Source organism: Dermochelys coriacea, chromosome 6 (genome assembly GCF_009764565.3).
Source record: "Dermochelys coriacea isolate rDerCor1 chromosome 6, rDerCor1.pri.v4, whole genome shotgun sequence".
NCBI lineage: Eukaryota > Metazoa > Chordata > Testudines > Dermochelyidae > Dermochelys > Dermochelys coriacea.
The window spans coordinates 54,068,494-54,090,998 of record NC_050073.1 but is presented as its reverse complement, the minus strand read 5'-3'; the positions used below and the strand labels follow the sequence as shown (position 1 = coordinate 54,090,998).

The 22,505-nt window shown below is 48.1% G+C and overlaps 1 protein-coding gene across 3 annotated transcripts in view; it reads right to left on the bottom strand.

The window, feature by feature from the left end:
* The window catches only part of MAPK8IP1 (mitogen-activated protein kinase 8 interacting protein 1), a 50,759-nt gene extending 29,887 nt beyond the window's left edge, over positions 1–20,872 (bottom strand). Inside the window, exons 1-3 of one of the 3 annotated variants that reach the window (XM_038405068.2) lie at positions 20,500–20,581; positions 15,508–15,623; positions 7,360–7,465 (exon numbers count right to left, since the gene is read on the bottom strand). Coding sequence is in view for 2 of the 3 variants with exons in the window: in XM_038405067.2 (XP_038260995.1) it covers positions 7,360–7,465; positions 20,500–20,585 (192 nt within the window). In the remaining variant the exon portion in view is untranslated. Of the gene's footprint in view, positions 1–7,359; positions 7,466–15,507; positions 15,624–20,499 lie in introns of all 3 variants that reach the window. The other 2 variants (XM_038405067.2, XM_043515607.1) reach the window with 2 other exon arrangements.
* Positions 20,873–22,505: the final 1,633 nt, after the last annotated feature.

Below are 22,505 nucleotides of genomic sequence, written 5' to 3'. Positions count from 1 at the left end.
ATCTTTTAAAATTCAAACATAGTATTTGAGTATTTAAAAACAAAAGAACTATGGTAAGGGTCTTCCTCCTCTTTAATAATTTTCTATTGGTTTTAACTTGTCTGACCTCTTTGCTGAAAATCAGTTATTTGCCATCCTTTGGTTATGCTTTGTGTCTGGTAATAGGCCATGTCTATTATACAGAAGTTTTGCTGGTGGTTTTTCACATTGCAGAGGTGCTGCTCTGTAGCTGAGCAGAGCTAAAGATGGCTCTGCTCTTGCATTAATTGCTTTTCTGAGCGAGTCCTTTACTATACTCTACATTCTGCTAATCCATCCCCATCTTTGCAGAAACTTCAGAATTTCAACACGAATTCCCTGTTCTTGAGGTGTGGTCCCCTGTCCATTACTTCAGACCATGGCATTTTATGGAATTCCCTGATACACAAACACTGATTTAATGGGCCTGAGCCAGATTGTATTGCAGTTGTGATATGTTTAAGTGTTGAGCTTTGGGAAAGTTGCTAAAATAGTCTACAATAAGGTCATCAGTTTTTTTTCCCAGAACAAACAAATCTAATTCAGACTGTATCCTCTGTTCTCTCTGTTGTACATCTCTGTACTTCCATCAGGTTTCACACACACTCACCATTTTGTCAACGTCACTGTTCTCGATGGACAGAATATGACTTCTCCCGTTCTTCTTGGCTTAGTCATTCCCAGGAGTACTTCCTCTATTTTTTCCAACTTTTCCCTCCCATCACTGGGGGAATGACTTGTGGAAATGACTATATCTGTACTTTTCTCTGCAGGCTCACCTGTATATTGGGAATGGGAGGGTGAGAGAGGTGTGGATTTCTCCATCCATTACCTATAGCTTGTATTACTCCTCATAGTATTTCATCCTTAGTCTGTTTTCCTCTTTCTAATTCATCCCATATTCTTAGTGATATAGCATGAGGCTTTTATCATCAGGTTCACATGGACTATCATGGCTTGTTTCAGGTCACCTCATGGGTCAGCAAGTGGAGCATGTGGTCTTGATAGTGCATAAGCCACTATTTGACAATGCCAGTAATTGCTATATTCTTGACTGTGCTTCTCCACCTCCTTTTATGTATCACAGTCATTGCTTTATGGTCCATTTCAGGTTTGAAAGGTACAGCCATAGAAAGACATGAGACTTTGTACAGCCATACACAAGGCCTAGCATCTTTTGATTTGCAAATTCTCTGACACTGTCATAGCTCTTGCAGCATTTGTGACCGGCAGACATTCGGTCCCATTGCTCCTTTTGAAACATCTGTTGAGTGTTTGAACTCTGTGTATTGAAGTATTACAGCACTAGTGCTGAAGTCAGTACATATTATGAATCCTTTAACTCTGTCATACTCCAACATCCAGATCCATTCTGTATCTATGTGATGGCATTTTCTTAGGTGAGTTGTTTGAGCTGCATAGGTGGGTACAAACTTACAGATCTAAGTCAAGATGCCTTGCAGTCTCAGAATGCCTTTATCTTTGAGTCTCTGCATATTCACTAGTGCTTGAATCTTGAGAATCTGTCACTTTTTGTGGTCCACTTCTCTGCTCAGTAGATGATTTCAATAACTCAAAATGGACACTTCGACCCTGTTGGTTGTTTCTTCTTGTGGTTTCCAGTCACCTCTGCAGTTGTCCCTGAAGTTCAGTTGTGGAGCTGCCCCAAATTATGATAGCATAAATGTACATTTTTTCTCCTGAGAGACATTCCTGCATCTGGGACACTGTGCAGAGAAATACTTCCTGGTGCCAAATATATTCTGAAAGGCAACCTCACAAGGCAGCCAAATGGTGCATTGAAAGTGTAAATCTCAAAGCTTTATGTCCAGAGTATCTGCCAAAACCCTGCTGATGCATCCAATTTGCTAAAGAATTTGGGTCCTGCCATCTCAGCAAATGTTTTTCTCCTTGTGGCAAATGTAACCTCCCCTTGTGATGTTCTTGTTCAGCTCCTTGGGTCAGCACGAAGTTCTGAGTCTGCCTCCCCTTTCACTCAACAGTTACTAAGGAGTGAATCCTGACTGTTGATTCTCCTGTTCTATGAATGATGCAGTCTGTCATGTTTTGCAACTTTTTCTCTGGTTTCTGTAGGAACTTATCTGCTGGCATGTAAAACAGACACCTGACCGCCCATAACTATCTATGTCACCAGGAGACACCTTTTCTGGGATCACATCTTCATATGATGCAGCTAGTGCTTTCACGTACGGTTCAAGATTAATATCTGTTATTCTGATTCCCTATGGCATACACCCTTGGTCAAGCCAAGCATCTCATGTGCAGAAATAAACGCCTGGTTGCTTTCTTCAACAAGCTACTACAAACTCTTGTTTTACTGTCTTGCCTCTGAACTCCTCCAGGACTGGAACTGGAGTTGACAGCTCTATGTCACCTTTGACTTTTCAAGCTGTACACTTCCTTTAAACCTCTCTATTGCCATTTCTATCATTGCTTTCACTTATGCTCCTGGAGTGATTTTGTACATTCCAAGTAGGCCATTTGTGCATAATTTTAATAGCCATTCTTCCATGTGCAAGGTTCCTTTCTTAGTTGTATTTATGAATAACTCATTCTCGTTCTCGTTCTCAACCTACTTACCATTGTGGGCAGCATCCAATACTAACTGTATGGCCCTGAGGATGCCACATGGGCCGCAGCTCTGTGCTCATTGGGCTGTTGGCTGAAAAACACTGCCCTAGAGGAATCCTCAAATTCCACTTTTAACCTGCACGTTTTTGCAAAGTGGTTATTACAGATTTTACATGTGTGTATACATTACATGACATACAAAACACTACACTGAGAAAATGTTATGGCTGCAAAGTCAAGCACAGCACTCAGAAGTTAAGAATTGTCAGTGCAACCTTAATTTGTCCCCCTGGTGCATATGTCTTATGACACACACTTTAATTACATGATCATATACTATTTATTTCCACAGGTCCTCTGCCTCCTTCAGTGCACAGGATCCCAAGTCAATGTCCCAGTGCCTCCACCACACCTCAGCCCCTTGTCCCTAGTCTCTCCCTTGGCCCTCTCTTTGCTCTACGTCCCATTTTATACTCCTGCCCCCCTCCCAACCTCCAGCATCTCAGTCCTCTGCATTCACATCAGGTTCTTTCCTCATCATCATCCATGCTGCCTTGGTACAGTGAAGGAAGCACTGAGAGCACAGAAAAGTGTCTCTCTGCACTCACTTCTCAAGTCCTGAGACACCATGGCTCCTGGCTGCAGGGAAAGTGCTGCTCAGCCCTTGTAGTCCTGGGATGGAACATGCATAAGACAGTTGGCACATATGAGCATTGAGGGGCTGGATCATTTTCAGGATGCACAGAATCTCCAGAGAATTTAGCTGTCAAACTCTAGCATGTTTCTATTGAGTTTGTGCTAACTGATTTCCAGAGGCTCACAACTTGGCCAAATTTGGGTGGATCTTCATGGGGACAGCAAAAGCCACATTCCTGATGCCAAATTTCAGGTCTCTGGATCAAAGTATAGAGGCACTAGATCTCCTCAACAAAATGGTTGTAAGAATTTTTTTTATAAATTGGCAAAATAATGTATTTTTCCCTAATCTTGTTCCAAGAAACCAGTGAACTGTCTTTGCTGACATTTTTTGGAAAATTTCAACCTGAGACTGATATCCAACATGACAAATTTTAGCCCATATGGTTAAAGTTTGGCAAAGTTATAAGCGACTGCAAATAGGGTCTTATAATGGCAAGTGTTGGGCACCCTTACTCACAGGTGTCACTATCTGCACCCCTTTTAATATCCTGGATATTTTCTCAATACTGGATATCCTCTCTATGCTAACTTCAGCTGCTACATTGCTTACATCCTTCCTTGTTTGGTTTCCTCTTACCCTTTTTATTTTTGAAAGCTTTTTCTTCCTTCCTACCTGTCTACCTACCTACCAGATGCACTGAGACTTGCTGGCCTGTCTTTACATTTCTAGTTATTTCACTACATAGCAGATGAACAATAACCAAGAACTGAATCAGTGTCAAGATTCTCTAAAGTGCCCTGCATTTTGGGGTTCCCAAATCAAAACACCTTGAAGTGGCCTGATTTTCAGAAGACACCCATCCTCTGTAAAACAGGCCTCATTAAGGTGTCTCAGGTTGGCCACCCAAAAACTTTGGGTACTTTAGAAAGTCTTGATCCATCCCTTTCCAAGTATCAGGTCTATGTCCTTCTGTTCCTTTCACGTTCCTCTTTACTGTTGGACCCCAAAACACTTCAGTCCGTAATACGGGAGTCCTGATAATCTAAATTCACAAAATTGGCTTTTTAATTTTAAGTCTGGGATGAATTCTTAACATTTCCCCTTCTTTGTGGCTCCTTATCCAGAAAATTCATTTTTCTTATGGAACATTTTTTTCTAAAGACAACGATTCTCACACCTGTATATTACTTCTTCAAAGCTTTCTTCCCTTTAATATGGAAGACATTGTAAACATCCCATGTTTCTGCTACTGCTCAACGAATGCAATTTTGCACTCATCCTCCATTTTATTAGCCTCTGTGGCTTTCACAGACAGTTCAAATGGCAGTTTGAACCTTTTTCAGGTCTCCTCAGTATTCCCCAGAATGTTTAAGGCTGGTGAGGGATTTACATGTTACACATCCACAGGTTTCAGAGCAACCATTTTTATTTCACCTGTCTCCTCACTGTAATCAGCATCCCTTTTATCAAACATTTCCAATCTGCATCGTCTTTCCCTGCATTCACCTGCACTTGAGAGAGAGAATCTGTGCAAGTCAACAGGACATGCAGCACTACATGTTGCAACTTAAAACTCCTTGCTTAAGTTAAACCCATTATTGCACAGCTGACACATCGCTAGATTCCAGCAGCAAGAAGAGGGTTAATATAACATTTATAGAGCACCTAGCCTGTTGGTGCTAGGAGCTGATAAAATTTTTAGTTCTAACATACAAACAAAGGGGGAAATTCCCAAGTCTTGTCTTACCGTTTTATCTGTCACCAGCAACACCATAAAACCCACCCCCTCCACTAAGGCCAGAGAAAACACATGAGCCCTTTAGCTTGAAGGTCAAGCAACTTTGGCTCTGTCAGACCAAGGGAGAAGTGAAGGTCAGTTCCAGAACTGAGGGGCACTCTCAGAACCCCCCTGACAGCTGTCCCCTCTTTTAGCCAGGTGGCCATAAGCTCAAGCACCTCTGCAGATCTCAGCAGCCACAGGACCCATGAAGAGAGGTAGCTCACTGCTAAAGAGGTCCCAAACCACTTAGAGCCAGATTTTCAAGGGTATTTAGGAGCCTAAAGAAGCAGATAGGCTCCTAGTGGGATTTTCAAAAGCACCTAAGCAGGTTAGGCATCTAACTTCCTTAGATGCTTTTGAAAATCCCATTATGCCCCTACCTACCTTTGAAAATCTAACCCTTATATGTCAAGAGCAGCACCTCCAACTCTACTTGGAAACCAATTCTGACCAGCAGAGATCCCCTACCACCTGTGCAACACACCCTCTCTGAAGCCCAGCTTAATAAGTAGGCAGCTGCATTCCACACCAATGCCAGGTCCCACATGCTCCCAAGGTGCAGTCCATGCGCAGTGCACTGCAGCAGTATCACCTCAGGCTGCCACGGGCAAAAGATCTGTGCACTCTTTATACAGAGTATGCCTAAGAAAGAGTGCTCTTAGCCACAGCTGCTGCCTAGGTATCCTGGAGCAACTGGGATCTTAATGGCAGAAATGACCCTTAGTCAAGGAGGGGGTTGATATACCTTCTGCTATTGCTCCACTGGCCGACAAAAAAACGTGGCTGATCCTCAGGCAGCTTTGCCCTCAGATTTGATAAGTTTGCTGTGTTGCCAGACAAACAGAGATCTAGAGCTGAGTGTCTGTGTGCTCACACCTCCTCAATGAGGTATGACAGCCCACTATGAAATTGGAAATCAGGCTAGGGCAAAAACATCCCAACTGCTCCCTATCCCCTATCACATCAGATTCCAGCTTCTCATCCACCTACAACGCCTTACAGAATATCACCTTTCACCCAGAACCAACATTTCTGCCACTACCCTATGCTCACCCTAGCCCTTTCGCTGTCTTGGATTTGCTTCTTCACTTGCTGTGTGCCCTATATGCTTGGAACTTCATCAGATTCAAAAAGGATTCAGCATTTAAATGGGTAATGGGAACACCCAGAGTTATATTAGCTAAGTTTAGAAACATATAAGGAATATAAATCCTCCTGCTTCAGTCGTACCAGCCACTAACTGATGGGGTAGAGAGGAAGCTTCCCCCAGGAATAGGGGCCTCTTTGATTGTCCATTTCAAAGTTTCTTGCACCTTCCTCTGAAATGTCTGGTACCAACCATTATCAGAGACAGGATACTATACTATAAGAACCACTAGTCTCATCTGGTATGGCATGTCCTATCTTCCATTGTCTGTCCAATTCTCTCTCCTCATTCAAATCCCCCTAAGATCTTCTCCAGAAATGCTCCTTCCCTAAGCTCCTGCCTGGATCAGCATGGAGCTTCCTGGGGACAGGGGCACGTCTTTCGCTTGTTCTCTGAGGGGTTTATTCTGGCTGTGGAAGGCTAGCTCATTAGTACCTTGCTCCATGAATAAAACAGAGAAAAGACACAGACATAGCAAATCCCCTGGCCTGCTTCCAACTGCTCAAGGGGCTTTCACCTTTCACTTCAGCCCTCTCCCACAGTGAGAGAGAACCACTCTAATGGTGGCCCAGTCATGGTGTTGCTGACAGGAACTGCCAGAACTTGGTGCCTTGGAATCATAAGGACATCAGCAGGAAACTTACAGATTTACCTGAGATGGTTTCACATGCAGTTCCTTAGGTACCAAGGCCTGCAATGGGGTCAGACCGAAAGAGCTCTCCCTTGGGCTGAGAGTAATAGAATCTGTGCCAGGATCAGATGGGGAGATAGCTCGTCAGGGTGGGGGTAGGGATAATGGAGTTTTGCACTGGCATCAAAAGGGACGAGAAGGCCATCAAGATGGAAGGTGGGAGGTTAATAGGTTCTGTGCCAGGGTCAGATGGGGAGAGACTTCCACTGGGCTGGGGTTAAAAGGGTCCATGCTGGTCACAGTGTGGTCCTCAGAATTTGACAGCATGGCTTGATGCTGCCTTATCATTCATATGGATGCAGCTGATGGATACTGCAGGGCCCAGCTGCCAGGCTCCATATTGATCCAAGCAGCCAGGCCACAAGTTGGGATCTGCAATTTCCACGAGCCGCACCAGTGTATTCTGAATGAAATCAGACAACTTTGTCCCTCCCGCCCAGGTCCCTGGCTCCCCACTCCACCACATCCCCAAGGGCTATTGGCATCCTTACCCGGGAGGCCAGGCTGTCCTTACAGTGCAGGCTGATTCCACACTCATCGGTGATTTCAGAGAGGTCTTCATCCTCAAACTCCTCAAGGCTGATGTCATGGGTGAGCCTGGTGGAGGCAAAGACCATGCAGTTACTGCTAGGAAATGCCCACAGAGCTGTCTGGGCAGCATCAGGCTCCCAGCATTGGGTCCATGAGGAAAGGTGGGAGGGAGCGTGACACTTACAAGATGCATTGTTAAATGGGGTGCATACCAGCAGGGAGCATTGTATCTGGGCTAGAAAAGAGGGATTGAGGGCAGTTTCTCCAGTCTATATTGGGAAGACATGTGAGATCTACCTCTTGAATATGGGTAGAGCTCCCCACCAGCTCTGCTTCTCCCACAGTGCCAGGTTTGGATACAGTCTGTGGTGACCCTGCTGGATGCCTGCTGTCGAGGTGTCTTCAGCATTGCTCTTCATCAACAAGGCCCAGAAAGCTGTATCTCAAAGTGTGTTGGTGGGGAGACAGTGGCCAGACCCCTTCTGGGAAGATCAGCACATGTACTGGTCTGGATAGTGCTGTGCTGGGGTCTGATGCTGTCCAGGCAGGGCCTTGTGGCTTCCAGGGAGAAGAATGCTACTGTACATATTGCTGCTTGGCCTGGGCTCAAAGAATACCAGCCACTGCACACAAAGGAAAATACAAGGGGTTCCAAAGTAGGAAAGGGCTGGGGAAGGAAGTAGAGGGGGAAGGAAGAATCTGCATTCTCCTGCCCCTATTCCTACCAACAACGCATAGCTGGGTGGAACCAGAGAATTAATCTTTTAGGAACAAGATCCTATATTAGGAACACAGGAAGTGTCAGCCCAACTGAGATGGACTAGGATCCATCTAATCAAGTAACCTACTCTGACAGGAGTCAGTGGCAGATGCTTCAAAGGAAGGTACACGAAATCCCCAGAGTGGACAATTATGTGAAACAACCCCTGGCAGTTAGTGGCTGGTTTATGCTCTAAAACACAGGAGATGTATATATTTTCCTTTTTTACATTTACTGTCTAACATCATTATCCGTAAAAATACTCAATTCTTTTTTGAATCCATCTAAGCTCTTGGCTTTCAGTGGTACTTTGTGGTAGTGAATTCCACAGGCTAATTGTGCCTTGTTTACAAATGCATTTCCTTTTAGCAGTTTCACTGCTTGTTCTTGTATTCTGAGAGCATGTGAATAGGAGCACCTGATTTCCCTTGTCCAGACATTAGTTGTTTTATATACCTTCCTCATACATCTTTCATTTAGCATGTCTCTAAACTGAACAGTCTCTAGTCTCGTCTACATACAAAGTTGCACCATTTTAACTAGAGATGTGGTTTTAAACTGATTTAGTGGAACTTTGTTGTAGAGACTGTTATTTCAGTTTACAAGTGGCTTCTTTTTGTTCAGAATAATATGTTTAAAAACAGATTATGGTAACCCAAAATACGCTACTCTTAAACTGAAATCAGAGTGGCTACACGGGGTTTGCACCTGTTTAAATTTAAATCAGTTTTTAAGCCAGTTTAGTTAAACTAGTGCAAGTTGTGTGTGTAGATAAGGTTGCAGGCCATTTTCTCTACTCATACAGAAGAGCATTTTTATCACCAGTGTCTGAATCTAGCTGGAGCAGAGATTTTGTCCAGAAAACCTCAACGGCTAACATGGTCCATGGAGAAGAGAAGGCCCCAATAGAGGAACAGAGGCAAGGTCACGCTGGGATCTGGAAGAGCAGGAAGGGGAATGGATCAGGGTTCCAGATGATACAGGTGAGGAAGGGCAGGGGGAATAATTTGCATAATCCACTGCTTCTCAGAATGACCTTTCAAAGACCCTTGGCCTATATCACCCTTCAGGTTTGTTTAGATCCCCATCGGTCCTGGATGCCAAGGCAGCAGAGTTATTGTGCCAGAAAGCAGGAACCCGCCCCACCCTACCCCCTAATCATGTCCTTGCTGAATCCTCCTGAGACTCCAAGGCAGCAGCAAGAAACATCCTTCCCTCCTGCTGGTAAGAGCCTCAAGGGAATAGATGGCATTACGTCTAGAGCATGTCAACCTGTCCGCTCCTAGAGAGACAGAGAAGAAAACGGGTAGGGAGGGTAATCTCGTCTCTGAGATAGTTCTAAGGCTCTAGGTCCCCTCCCAGGGTCCCTCTCACATGCAGCCTCCTGACAGCATCCAGCAGTGGGGAAGAGGCCATTTTGGGCAAGGGCATTGGGGCAAACCTCTGGGACTTTTACTATCTGCACAGAGCAGACAGGAGCTGGGGGAAAGAGAGCCTGCAGAAGAGTGCTCCCTTCGGCTGATCTTTATTGCAGGGGTCAGCATTTGCACTGCTTCCTCAGCTGCTCTCAACAGACACCCCCTCTCGGCTTCCTCTTCACAGGCCTGAGCCTCCTTTACCTTACAGCCACCTGGTGTCACTTGTTATACTGGGACAAAATGAGCATGAAATGCTGGCATTCTGATTGGGGGGGTTTGACACACACTGACACACACTTTGACACAAGGTGCCAAGTGAGGGGAAAACCAGACCCTATGTTCCCCAGCTGCTTCCCCCTCAGCCTGCTTTTCTGCAGGAAGTGGGGAGAGAAGGTCTAGCCATGAACCATCAAAGCATGAATCGATGCCCTCTCCAGTTACACGGGGTCAGACAGGTTCTGCCACTAATGCTCATTCTCTCATGCACTGCTGAGAGTCAGAGCCCTGGGATACAGGCAGACAGAGAGAGACCCCCTTGTAGCTGTGCAAAACGGGGCCCTTACAAGATCCATGACTTCTCAGAAAGGCCTCTCAAAAGGCTGTGGCTGACCGCACTCCAAATGCTGCAGAACTGACCTTTTAGGGTGGCAGCTCCAGGCTCTCCCAGTGGGATGGCTGGAAAGCAGATAGTGCTCAGCTCTCTCTCTGGGACAAGGTGCAGCCATGCAGGCTAGAACTGTATCTGAGGGCTGCTTGCTGCAGTAAGCACTAGGGAGCCCACAGGTTTATAGCCAGCCACGGGAAGCAGATATGCCAGGCAAGAGCTTGGAAGAATCACCTGGGGGCACCAAGATCTCCAATCCCAGTCAGCCCTCCCTCTCCATGAATCACCTGCATTAACACTCCCCTTTCCTAAGAAGGTTCCCCTGCTCTCACCCCCTCCACCTGCTGCTAAAATAAACATATTTCCAGCAACTGCTCCTGCCTCAGGCACTGAGGGGCTCCCTGCGTGTGAGCCCATGACTGCTCTGATGGGGAGGAACCAGCAGTCTTGGCTGCTCTGGTCTCCTCTGTACCCAGCTACCATGCAGCCCCATATGCAGCAAATAAACTATGGGCCAAGTATGTACCAAGTTCACTCCTGCTCTGCAAGCATCACATGCAGAAGGAGGGGATGCACCCAGAGGTGCTTGACTGCTTCCCTGCCCTCCCTTCCCACAGTTCCCTACCATTTCTCCCACTGATCCTCCAGCCAGCTCTCCTCTTCTGTGCTCGACTCCATTCTCAAGGCCAGCTGCATTTAAGAGGAACCCCTTTCTTGTTGTTTCAGGGCCACAGTCAAAGGAAGTTCTCCCCAGGGAGAGGAGCCAGGCTCAAAGGAGCTGAACTGTGTGTGTGCTACCCCTCCGCCTGCCCCAGCTCAGAGCCCGTTGCTTCCTGCGCCACTTTCTGCCTCCCCACTGCGCAATATAGGGGAGCTCATTAAAAATAGATTGAATCAGCTGTCTTGGAAGAAAAAATAACCCACTGAGCTGAGATGGTGCCAGGCCCTGCACTCTGCCTGGGCTGCTGAGTCTCTCAGCCAGCCAGCCAGGCTCCTGCTCAATAGCAGCTCCTGCTCCCCGCCCCCCCCTCCTTATCACCAGCAGACATGGTAGGGGCATTGAGTTACCACATCACTGATACCAGCTCTGCAGAGACACCTTCTTCTGCCCTTGCAAGGCCCCTACTTGGTCTAGTCAGCCTCTGTATGGACCACAGTCCCAGGTGGAAATGGGCAGTTTGCGGCTTTTACTTGTCAATGAGAGAACCATCATTTCATCTACAAAAAGCAATTTAAAGGGGCAGCACACTATTTAGACATACATGAAAGTTCCTGCCAAGGACAAGGGGGGGCTGCTCGTGTTTCATGTGCTTTCAGAAATGATCTAAATCCCCAGACTTTCAGCCTCTCCCCCCCACCCCACCTCCCTCTGCTGGCCCATTCTGGGTATAGTCTCTCTGCCCAGGGTCTGGCAATATTGTGGTCCAGGACAGCAGTGAGCACAGCCAGCTCCCCTGGGTCAGGTGCTAAGGTTGGGTTCATTTCAAGCTTTTAAGAGAGTGGAGGGGAGTTAGAACAACAGCAGCAGCTACTGTGGTAATCAAGCATTCAATTCCACAAGTTTAACAGGAACAAGCAAGATCTGCCCAATGACAGCATCATAATAGACAGACCTCTTGCTGCTCCAGATCCCTGACACAGGGAGAGCAACGATCGGGCTTGAAACACTTACCCAAAACATACTAGCCCAAGGACTAATCTTACCACACTGGGCAGAGTCCCTGTGTTGTAACACCCCCAAACCACACCCCTTGTGAGTTAAACAAATTAACTATGGGTACTTTTTAATGGGTGTTGCACTGAAATGTAAGGTGTCACCAATGAACTTTCTATTTAATGTCCTTTAAAAAGTGTAACTTACATAATCTTCCTGGCTTTAATTCCACTTCCCCCATCTTCTTTCTTTCCTATAATAAATCATGAGGCATCTTTTCCTGTATTGTTTTTGGTGTCTATTTCCTCTTTTCCTCCTCTCTCTTCCTTTCCCTATATTTTCTTCTCTATATCCTCCCCTTCAATTTCTCTCTAATTTGTTTTCCCATCTCTCCCTCTCTCCCCCGCCCATCCCCTCACACTGAGGTGTCTGGTAACATTCCAAGCCTAAGACGTCAGAGGACTAAACATGCTAAGCTAAAGATCAATGGGAAGATGTGGGCAGCTCACTGACCAGTAAAAATCAACCCCATTCCAGCTGCTGGGAAATGGGAGGTGCTGGAACCTCTACCATGGAGCTGTCCCTGGACTCTGCTTGTCATAGATTTTAAGGCCACAAGGGACCATTATGTTCTTCTAGAGACTGACCTCCTGCATGACACAGGTCATATAACTTCACCAAATGATTCCTGCTGCATCAGATTCATAACTTGTGGTCGGTCGAGCTAGAGCAGATGGTTTAGAAAGAGATTCAGTCATGATTTAGAGATTTCAAAAGATGGAGAATCTACCACATCGGTAGGGTAATTCACCACAGGAACAGTTTACCACACTGTTAAAAATGTGCACCTTATTTCTAGTCTGAATTTGCGTAGCCTCAGCTTCCAGCCATTGGATGTAATTATACCTTTGTCTGTTAGATTAAAGAGCCTTCTGCTATAAGCAGTCTTTTCCCCAAGTAGGTACTTGTAGACCATGATCAAGTCACCTCTTAGCTTTCTCTTTAAGTTAAAGCTAATTAGAGGGGAGCTTCTTTACTCTCACTCTCTGTAAGGCAGGTTTTCCAGATCTCCAATCATTCTTTTCTGAACCCTTTCTAGTTTGTCAGCATCGTTGTTAAAGTGTGGACACCAGAACTGGATACAGTATTCCAGTACTGGTCATTCTAATGCCAAATACAGAGGTAATAACATCTCCATATTTCTACCATTATTCTTTTGCACATACATCCAAAGATCGCATTTGTTGTGCCACAGCACCACACTGGAAGCTCATGATCACTTGATTATCCACCATCATCCCCAAATCCTTTTCAGACTCTGTTTTCCAACTTATTGTTACCCTTCTTACAACTATGATTTACAGTCTTGGTTCCTAGATATACATTTGACTATATTAAAACTCCTGGTAAACTTGAACAACAAGTGATCCAGAGTGCTCCGTAACTGACCTGATTATTTACTACTCCACCAATTTACTCCACCAAGTCATCTGCAAACTTTATCAGCAATGATTTTATATTTTCTGGCAGATCATTGATTAAGATTATCAAGGGCTCACAGGCTCCATCTTTTATATCAGCTAGTAGGTGTCTGATACATTTTAAGTCCCGCAGCTGATGGAAGGGAGAAAGAGCTCTCTCTCCCTACTTCCCCCTGCCCCTCCCACTCAGAAACTTCCTGGCTGCTGCAAGTGTAGGTCTCCATTTGCCCACCTCCACTGATCCTCCTCCTCAGTGACTAGCTCCTACACTTGCCTCTGCTGCTGCTCAGAACTTCCCCCAGCAAGAGCAGAGTGAAACAACCCTCATTTCAATCAGTTTCACTGCTGTCTGTAAAAATCTGAATAACTGCTGTCAAACCCAATAAGGCTCTGGTCAGTTTCCACTGTGAGCACTGGCAGAAGCAATGGAGCCATCAGTCTGCAGACTCAGGCAGATGTAGTTGCATCAATAATACCTAGGTGACTTGAAGATTTTCCTCACAACCATACAAGCTAGAAAATGTGTTTGTTTTTTAATGAAAGTTCAGATTCTATATAAGTTGAAGGCATTCACCTGGAGAAGCTTCCTATTCACCCTAGGTGAGGGGATTTTTCAAGCCATGCTAACAATAATAATAATGACTAGCATTTACATAGCATGTTTCACCTCTTTGGTGCTCACACACACAACCCCCTTAAAAGAAAGAAAATATCATCTGCATGTTACAGGTTGTGAAACTGAGACAGAGAGAGAGTAGAAGGGACTTGTCCAAGGTCACAACAGCAAGCCCGTGGCAGAGCCAGGAACAAAATCCATGACAGTCCTGTCTCCTGGTCCCATACTCAGTCTGCTAAACCACACACCCTTTCAGAACCAGGAATAGGACCCAAAGTCCGTGCAGGCTCAGTCCACTAGACAAGTGTTTCTCAACCTTTTTGATACCAGGGACTGGCTTGCTGCCTTCCGAAACTGTGTCTGGGAGATCTCAAGGACTGGTGCTGGTCCACAGACCGGCCATGCACTAGATCACACAGTCGCTCTGCCTCCTCATTCTGAAGAGAACAAGAAAGTAGATCTAGACTTTGTGCAGTGCATGAGGGTAGTAAGCATGATGGCTGCTGGCTTTACAAGGTAACTCTTTCATAGTTGTTCCATCCACCCACCATTCTTTGGAGAGGGGAGGAGGAGGGAGAATATAAGGCAGTCCATGACACCCTCCCACTCCACAGGATGAGCGCTTATGCAGGCTGATGTGAGCAGCATGGTAAATTGCCATATTAAAACATCAGAGGGGTATCCATGTTTGCCGCTTTTACAGATCCAGACTAAGAGTCCTGTGGCACCTTCTAGACTAACAGATGTATTGGAGCATAAGCTTTCGTGGGTCTGACGAAGTGGTTATTCACCCACAAAAGCTTATGCTCCAATATGTCTGTTAGTCTAGAAGGTGACACAGGGCTCTTTGCCACTTTTACATATTAAAACATGTTCCTTTCCATTAATTTTATCATCATCAGAGTCATAATTCTTTTTATTATTTCACTGACCAAGACTGCACCCACCCAAATCCTGTCAGTAGCAAAAGATTCAGTTGTCACGTCCCTAGCTGCTCTTCTCCAACCATGCCTCACTTTAGTAGGTATGTGTGTGTTATGAAATTAGCCTTCATTCCTTGGAAGACCCAAGGTGGAATAGCAAAGAATGCTGCAACTCAAAATTGAGGTGCATTGACCGAGCTGTCCGTGGTGCTTTTGCATTAAAAACTGGACACCAGCTGGTCTTCTTCATTCCTGCTCCTGCAGGGATTCACACTGGCTTGGAAGAAGTCATTAGAATCCCCTCAAGGTGCTCAAACTCTTCCTAGCAACAGCTCACATGCTGCATGAGCAACAAGCAGATAGCCAGGTCACTTCCTGCAAAATGCACCAGGTCCCAGAGCATGGAGAGATCTCCTTATTTCCCCAATAGGCCAGTCTCCTTGTTACCTGCGACACTGTGTGTAGCAAGAGTTTCCTACCCAGGTGACCTAACATAGGCAAGGCAAATCACAAATGTGTCTTTGCAGGTGACACATCTTGCCTCTATCAGCACCTCAAAAGCTGCAGTCCCCAGTTGCCAAAGCCAGTGGTAAAAGTTGCATTTTAATAACTTGTGTTTCTCCAGGGCACTAACATACAGAAGTCACTTTACCTGCCACTTCAATGCAGCCACCTCTAGGGTAGGAGCTGGCAGCTGATTAACAGACACAGCCATGTATGCAACAGTTCAGGAAAGGAAGTGAAGAATAATTCTGTGTCCATCTGAACCTGTGGAGGGAATGTAGGATCACAGAACAGAATCACCTGAGCTGAAATTTGGCCAGGATAGCAAGGCTAGCACCCTGACTTATGAAATTGCAAAGAGATCTTTGATGAACTGAAGCAGTCAGGACTTTGTTCTGATATTCCATCTGCAAGTCAGCACCGTACTGGGGCATTCAGTACAGCACTAGTTTATAGGGAAACACCTCTGTGGCTGGGCTCCAGTTCCTGACTCCCCCCCTCCCCCCCCCCCGCCACCAGGAATCAGAGGGTCTTTTGCTTAAGCCAAAGAGAAACATCCACAGAGAAGCCTAATTTTGTATAACATTAAAACAAATGCCCTGCCCATTGCCTCTGAGCTGACTACTCAGCCACCCCAACACATACAACAGACAAACCAATCTGCAGTGCAGGGCTTGATTTCCACCTCAGCCTAGACTCCCCTGAGCTTTCCCCTGAGTGGGGAAATACAAAGAGGTTCATTCCCTTTTCCTAGAGACTGCCCTCTCTTTAGAAGCCCTTCTAATAGGAATGCTGCCCAGCTCCCTTTGTTATAGTCAGACTCCCAGAGGGATTCAGGTATTGTCTCTCAACTTCCCTGAACCATGCAAATAGCTCCTCTAGGGGGTAGCTTTCCCAGGAGCCCTGCTGTACAGCATCTAGACTGATGCTATGGCTCTTCATTAGAAAAGCTGGAAATGGGTGTGCCTCAGGGCCAAAAGATGCCCCCAAAACATCTTTGCCACCCACCACCCCCTTCTGTTACATTCCTAACACCACTTCCTGCAGCATCTCTTCCAGGTTTTCTCTGGATGGCTCTCTTCCGAGTACTGGTTACCTTCCAAGTTCTTCTCAGACTCAGTACAGAGTGATTTGTCTGCAGACTGCTAAAGGGAGCTCTCCCCCTCCCCCCCCCCCTCCACACACTTTCTTCCTTCTCAGACCTGGTCATTGCTACGGACAGGGTACAGATTCATTGATGCTCTGCACCTTATCCAGTCATTTACACCAGTGCAAAGTAGGGGTAAAACACCACCAAGTCAGAATGCTTACCCGGTGGTGTCAATGACTACACAAGGTGCAGGGTTGTGTAGAATTGGGCCTGGGGGCACTAGCAGCTGCAAGCTTTGCATAACGCTTTGCACCCCATGGCTGCTTTAAAAGTGAAGCTCTTACATCAACTATCGAGAGCTCCTTTAGGAATAGAATTTCAGGTGAAGCATCTCTCACTTGTCCCCATCCCTATGCCCTCCTCCCTGGGCACAGACTAGGAAACACTAACACAGCTGCAACAGCCTGACTCCTGTCCCAGCTCAAGGATGAGCAGTGGACAATCCTTCCCCAGAGGGCTGGCAAACAGCTCTAGTGCAAAACCTTCTGTGAAACTCATCCTGCTGGGCCCTCACCCTGGCTCAGACAGCCCTGACACACTCTACTCTGGCTTGCACAACTGGTCATCCCCGACATGGCCCCAACCAGACTACAGAACTATTAGCAGCCACGCAGAGGCCTCTTCCTCCAGCTGACAGGTAATTTAGAGTTGGGAAGTCCAGTGAGTGGCAGGAAAAATTTCTGACATTAACACTGCAAAGTAAGGTATCCTGCTGCCTGGTCGGGTGTCTCCTTAGTAACTAGGGTTGACTGGCCCCCCAGGGCTCTAGCCCTTAGGGGGACAAGCCACCCTGTTACAGGGTAGAAGTAGGAATTGGAGGATGAGACAGTGCAAAGAAAAACTTGGGCTGAATCTCAGGAGGTTCTTGGCAGAGTGGTACGTGAAGCTGTGGGACTGTCTCCCAAAGAAAGGGAAGGGAGCCTCATTTCTTGGGATATTTAAAGCTGATGGGGGCACAACCCTGGAGACTAGATTGTAGGGACCAATCCTGCCTTGGGCCCAGGGGACAAATGGACTAGATGGAACCTAATGGGACTTTTCCATCTCTAACATCTAGAATTCCCCTCACTGAGACAAGGTGACCACCCAAGGAGGCTGCCCTAGAAAAGAAGGGCCTCATCCCACACTTTCCCCACACTGTTGCTTCCCAGACCCTTTTCAGATGGTGTGAGGCCTTCATACCAGAGAACTGATCAAAATTTCTCGTCCCCACTCATCGCCTCCATTTGGGGGCTATCTGGCAGTGCTGATTCTCTTCCATGTTAAAGGGGACACACCACCTGATGGCTCTGCTGTCCTTTGCTGGAAGCCTGTGTGTTGCCATTCAGAAGGGGTAGGAATAGCAGCAGCAAAGGTGGGTGGGATTCCCTTGCACCGGGAGCACAGCATTCACATGTCCTCATGGTTCATTCAGCACCTCACTTCACCCTTGACTGAAGTCTCTGCTGCCCTTTTCAGCCCAGAACAATGGAAGCCCTAAGGCAACCCAAGAGTGGGAGGTCTCTCCTCTCACAGGTGCTGGAGCTGAGTTGGCTACAGTAGAAAGGGTGGGTTTGGGGGGCAGGATGCTTGCCAGTGACTTTTGGACTCTGTCACCCCAGATACTCTCTGTTTACACAGCTTCCCACTCCCCAATGCTTACCCCTGCCAGATAACACACCCTGGCAGGGAAGCAAGTGTGTGTGGGGGGGTGTCCAACTCCCCCAAATATTTCAACTTTATCTCTGGGTCTTCAAAATTCACCCCCAAATTCAGAGACCTCAAAATTGTTTCCTTCAATCCCAAGATCCTCATCCCAAACTCCAGGCTCCTGGAATGATTTGACCTAACTTCAGAGACCTCTGAGTTCTCCCTATTAAATCTCAGGGCTCTGACACCTCCCCGTACAAGGTATGACTATTCCCTGCTCCCTTTCCCATTAAAAGCTGCTTTCTGAGAATTTGGACTCCACTTCTGGAGACCTGGACAACAGAAGCACCTGGCACTTTGCTCTTCCTTCCCTGGGCGTTGCTGTTTACATTGGAGAGGACAGAGCCCAGGAGACAAACGTTGTATCTAGGACAGCAGCACACAGCAAGCCTGAGACTGTCACGGGACCAGGCTGAGCTGAGCTCTGTTGCTCGGCTCACATTACCCAGCTCTGTGGCTGAGCCTCTTCTCCATGGTGGACCTTTCCAGAGGCAGCTTTAATTGCTTAATTTGCATGGTTTATGCAGCCATGTTGCATGCAATGGCTTCAAACAAATCAAACAGGCAGCATTAGAACTAAAAGGAAGACAGTGGACTGCTGTTTACAGAGCCCCACAAAGCTGTTTAGCAGAGGAAACTCCAGAATCAAATGACAGTCTGCACAGGCAGGGGCAGGGCCCTTACAGGTAAATCACCCAGCCTCACAATGCACAAACACCACATCAGCTTCCCCTCCAAAATGATGGCAGATAATCTCTTTCCTCAACTGTCAGATCCCTGGACCCCCGACAGAGTCAAATGTGAAACATTTACCTCTGATCTCAGGTGTAGAGCATCTCTCCTGCCCCCCAGAATCTCTCAGCATAAACTACGCAGAACAGGTCTCACTTCCCTGACGAGCTCAGACCCAATTCTAGCTTAGTGCCCCACCATTCAAGACACACGCATCTGATAACCAGAGAACAACTGCTCAGAATTTCAGAAAAACAAATGACATCAAGCCCACCAAATCAGAGGAAAAAATAATGACAGGGCCTATATATTGCCAAATGCCAGGCGCTGCCCCTTCCCCCAGTGTGCCTCTTTGCTAATCCTGCTCTCCAAAAGTCATTGGCAAGCATCCTGCCCCCCAAGCCCACCTGTACCCTTATCTGAGCTAGGCAGCTGTAGGTTCTTTCAATCCACCTCTGCTCCTGTCCCTACTTCTGCCTGGGGCTGTCAGGCCATATTGTGAACAGTTTCACATTAAAGGGCTCCATGTCCCAGATCGATGGGGGTGTTCAGTATTTCTGAGAGGATCAATTCTAAATCTGCAGCACCCTTCTGGGTTTGTTTTCTGTTTCAGGTCTGTACCTGGGGTAGGGGTCTCTGAGGAGACATAAGAAAGGGGTTGTTTGAGAGGAAGGAAGTATTTCCTGGGGAGGAAGGGTGTTTTTTGGGTTTGGAGGAAGGCTTTTGAGAGGGGTGTGTATGGGGGGGGCAGAAGATGGGGGAGGCGTTGGGGCTTGGGTGGGAAGTAGGGAGGATTTGGGAGGGGGGTGAGAGGACTGGAGGTAGGTGTGTGAGGTGTGAAGAGTTGGGTAGGAGGTGGGGGTATTTGGGGGAAGTGTATGTGAGACATCTGAGGGGGATATAAAGGGAGGGTTCTGGGGGGCAGGAGGGTGCTAGAGGAGGCTGTGGAGGGATTTGGGGTGGGAGGTGGGGGAGGGGGGTTGTGTTTGCAGCCCCTCCCTACACAAAGCTGGCAGGGGAAACAGGGCCCAGAGCCCAGCCCTCCCCACTGGGCTGCAGGGAGACAGGCACAAGCCCCCCCAGCGCTGCACAGTTCCCCCTACCCCCGCCCCCTCCAGAGAGCAGAGCACCGCCCGCGGCGGACACCACCTGTTCCCGGGCAGGCGGCTCCTTCGCAGCTGCGGGCGGGGACAGCGGGTTTGACCCCCTGGCCTGGGGGGAGGCTGACACTGCCTCGAGCCTGCGGCGGGAGGGGACGTGGCTGGCTGAAGCCCCAGGCAGACATTGTTCCAGCCCGGCCCCCGCCCAGGGCCGTGCAGCCTGTGCATGGCCGCTCGGATGGGGGGGGGTCACCCCTTCCCTCGCCCAGCCTCAGTGGGGAGCGGGCACCGCCGCCTGGTGCCCAGCCCCGGAGGGAAGTAGCCAGCAAGCGGGGATGCAGCAGCCGCCTGTGCCCAGCCGGGCTCTGCAGAACGGGGACAGGTGGGGGAAGGGGCAGGGCCAACGAGATCTGCAGAGAACCCCCGGGAAAGGGTCTGAGGGGTTTGGGGTGGGGGGAGGCTCCGGTACCTGAAATTGGGGGGCGAGGCCAGGTGCAGCCCCAGGAACGGAGACGATCCGGCCGGGGAGGTGGCTCCTTTCTCTCTCTCCGCCATTCTCTCTCTCCATGCAGGCGGAGGGAGGGAGGGGAGATGGATGCTGCTGATGCTGGCAGGGGAGGGGAGAGCAGGGCCGCCAGGCAGGAATTCACTTGGGGGGCAGCGGGGCTGGCAGGGAAGGGCGCTTGCGGGGGTGGCCACTGCAGGGAGAGATGCCCCCGAGCTGGGTGCTGCAGCCTGGCTTCCCCTCCCGCGGGCGAGCTGCAGCAGGTGGAGGGTGCCCAGGGGTCCCACGGGGTGGGGCAGCTGCCGGGCGCGTCCTGCTCCTCAGGGAGCGCCCGGGACAGACAGGCGGTGGGGGGGGGGGGGGTGAAGGCTGCAGCAGGAGCGAGCAGAGCTGGCAGGGAGGGGTGGGAGGGGATTGGATTGGCAGAGGGGGACTGGCAGGGGATGAGGAAGAGGGATAGCCGGAGCTGAGGAAGGGAGGCTGACATGGGATGAAGTGCTCTGATGCTGTCTGTGAAAGGCTCCTGGGGAGGTGGGTCCTTTGAAGTAATGATGGCTCCTTTACAGAAAAAGCAGGGGCCGTGTCTAACAGCTTGAGGATCTAAGGAGTGGGAGGGGAACAAGGACCTACTGACCCTCCCCCACAAAGCCAGGCACCTCCTTTCCACCTTGGAGACCCCCAGGGTAGCAGCAGCTCCCTCCCTCCCCCCGGGATGTCTCAGCACAGCGTTTAGGATTGAAGGCAGAGCTGCAGAACCCTCCCCCTACCCGTGCCATTTGGCAGCCAAGCAGCTGCGGGGAGTCCAGCAAATAAGGCCTGGGCCTGGGCCAGCAGAGAGGGGGCAGGCTGGTGCTAAAGATACAAGGCAGCAGCCTCCAAGGGGTCTGGAGAAGGCAGGTATTTTAATTCCCCATGCCCCCACCCACCCACGAGGCAATGCCCCATCAGCAGTTCGTCAGCACCCTGACCCCAAATGGGGATGGTGGGTCCGTTTTCCAGTTTAGAATACAAATATTTTTCCAAGGGTCCTTTCAGAAATAGATAAGGAGTTTCCTCTCCTGCAGCACTACTTTCCCCAGAGATGGTTCCGTCCTGCAGCTCAGGCCCACAGCCAAGGCCACCATGTCTGCATTATGGTCAAAGCAAGGGGAGGATTAAAGCCAGATTTCAAACCATTTTAATTGAATTAAAGAGGTGGAACTATTTCTATTAATGGCAGGGTCTACCCAACCTACTCCGTCCCCTTGCTGCCCTTTAAACAGCAGGCCAAAACTACCTCCTCTACTTTAACCATCTCACCAGGTTCAGAAAGAATCCCATGCTGATTCTGTGCTGAAATGGTATTTAAATCATTCCCATAACATTTGTAGCGCTGCTTAAGGAAATAACATACATGAAGCCACAATACCAGGTTTAGCACATCCTCCCCAATCTACTGCTAGGTATCCCATTAAGCTGCACTGTGTTCAGAAGCATACAACTTACACAGTTTTGGTTGCTTGGGGTAGTATTTCTAATCCTCCAATGGGACTTTTAACATGCTGCTAAGTGTAGCCATACCCACTATTATCAATTTACTATATGTAGCTTCGCCCTGGGATACTTTAAGTAGGTGGCACTGGACTGACCATTTCAATCTCTAAGGAACAGTAGGTATCATAGCTCCTTTCCAAGATTTGAAGACCATTTACTTCATGGCTAAAATTCAGAGTATCAGCTGCTTCTTCAGAGTTGCGAGTCTCGGAATAGTCCCAGGGGTTTTGATCTCCTGCCAGATATGAGTTCAAAAGGGACAACATTCATGGACTGGTTTGGAGTCATGGGCCTGTGCTTTGGTTCATCACTGACCAGCTTTGGTGAGATGGAATGAGTTAGGAAATTCTCTATGAAATTATACAGCTTCATTATTGTGTTGCCCTTTAACTTTGCCTCCACAAACAGACTGTTTTCCTCCTGAAGAAAGATTAGGA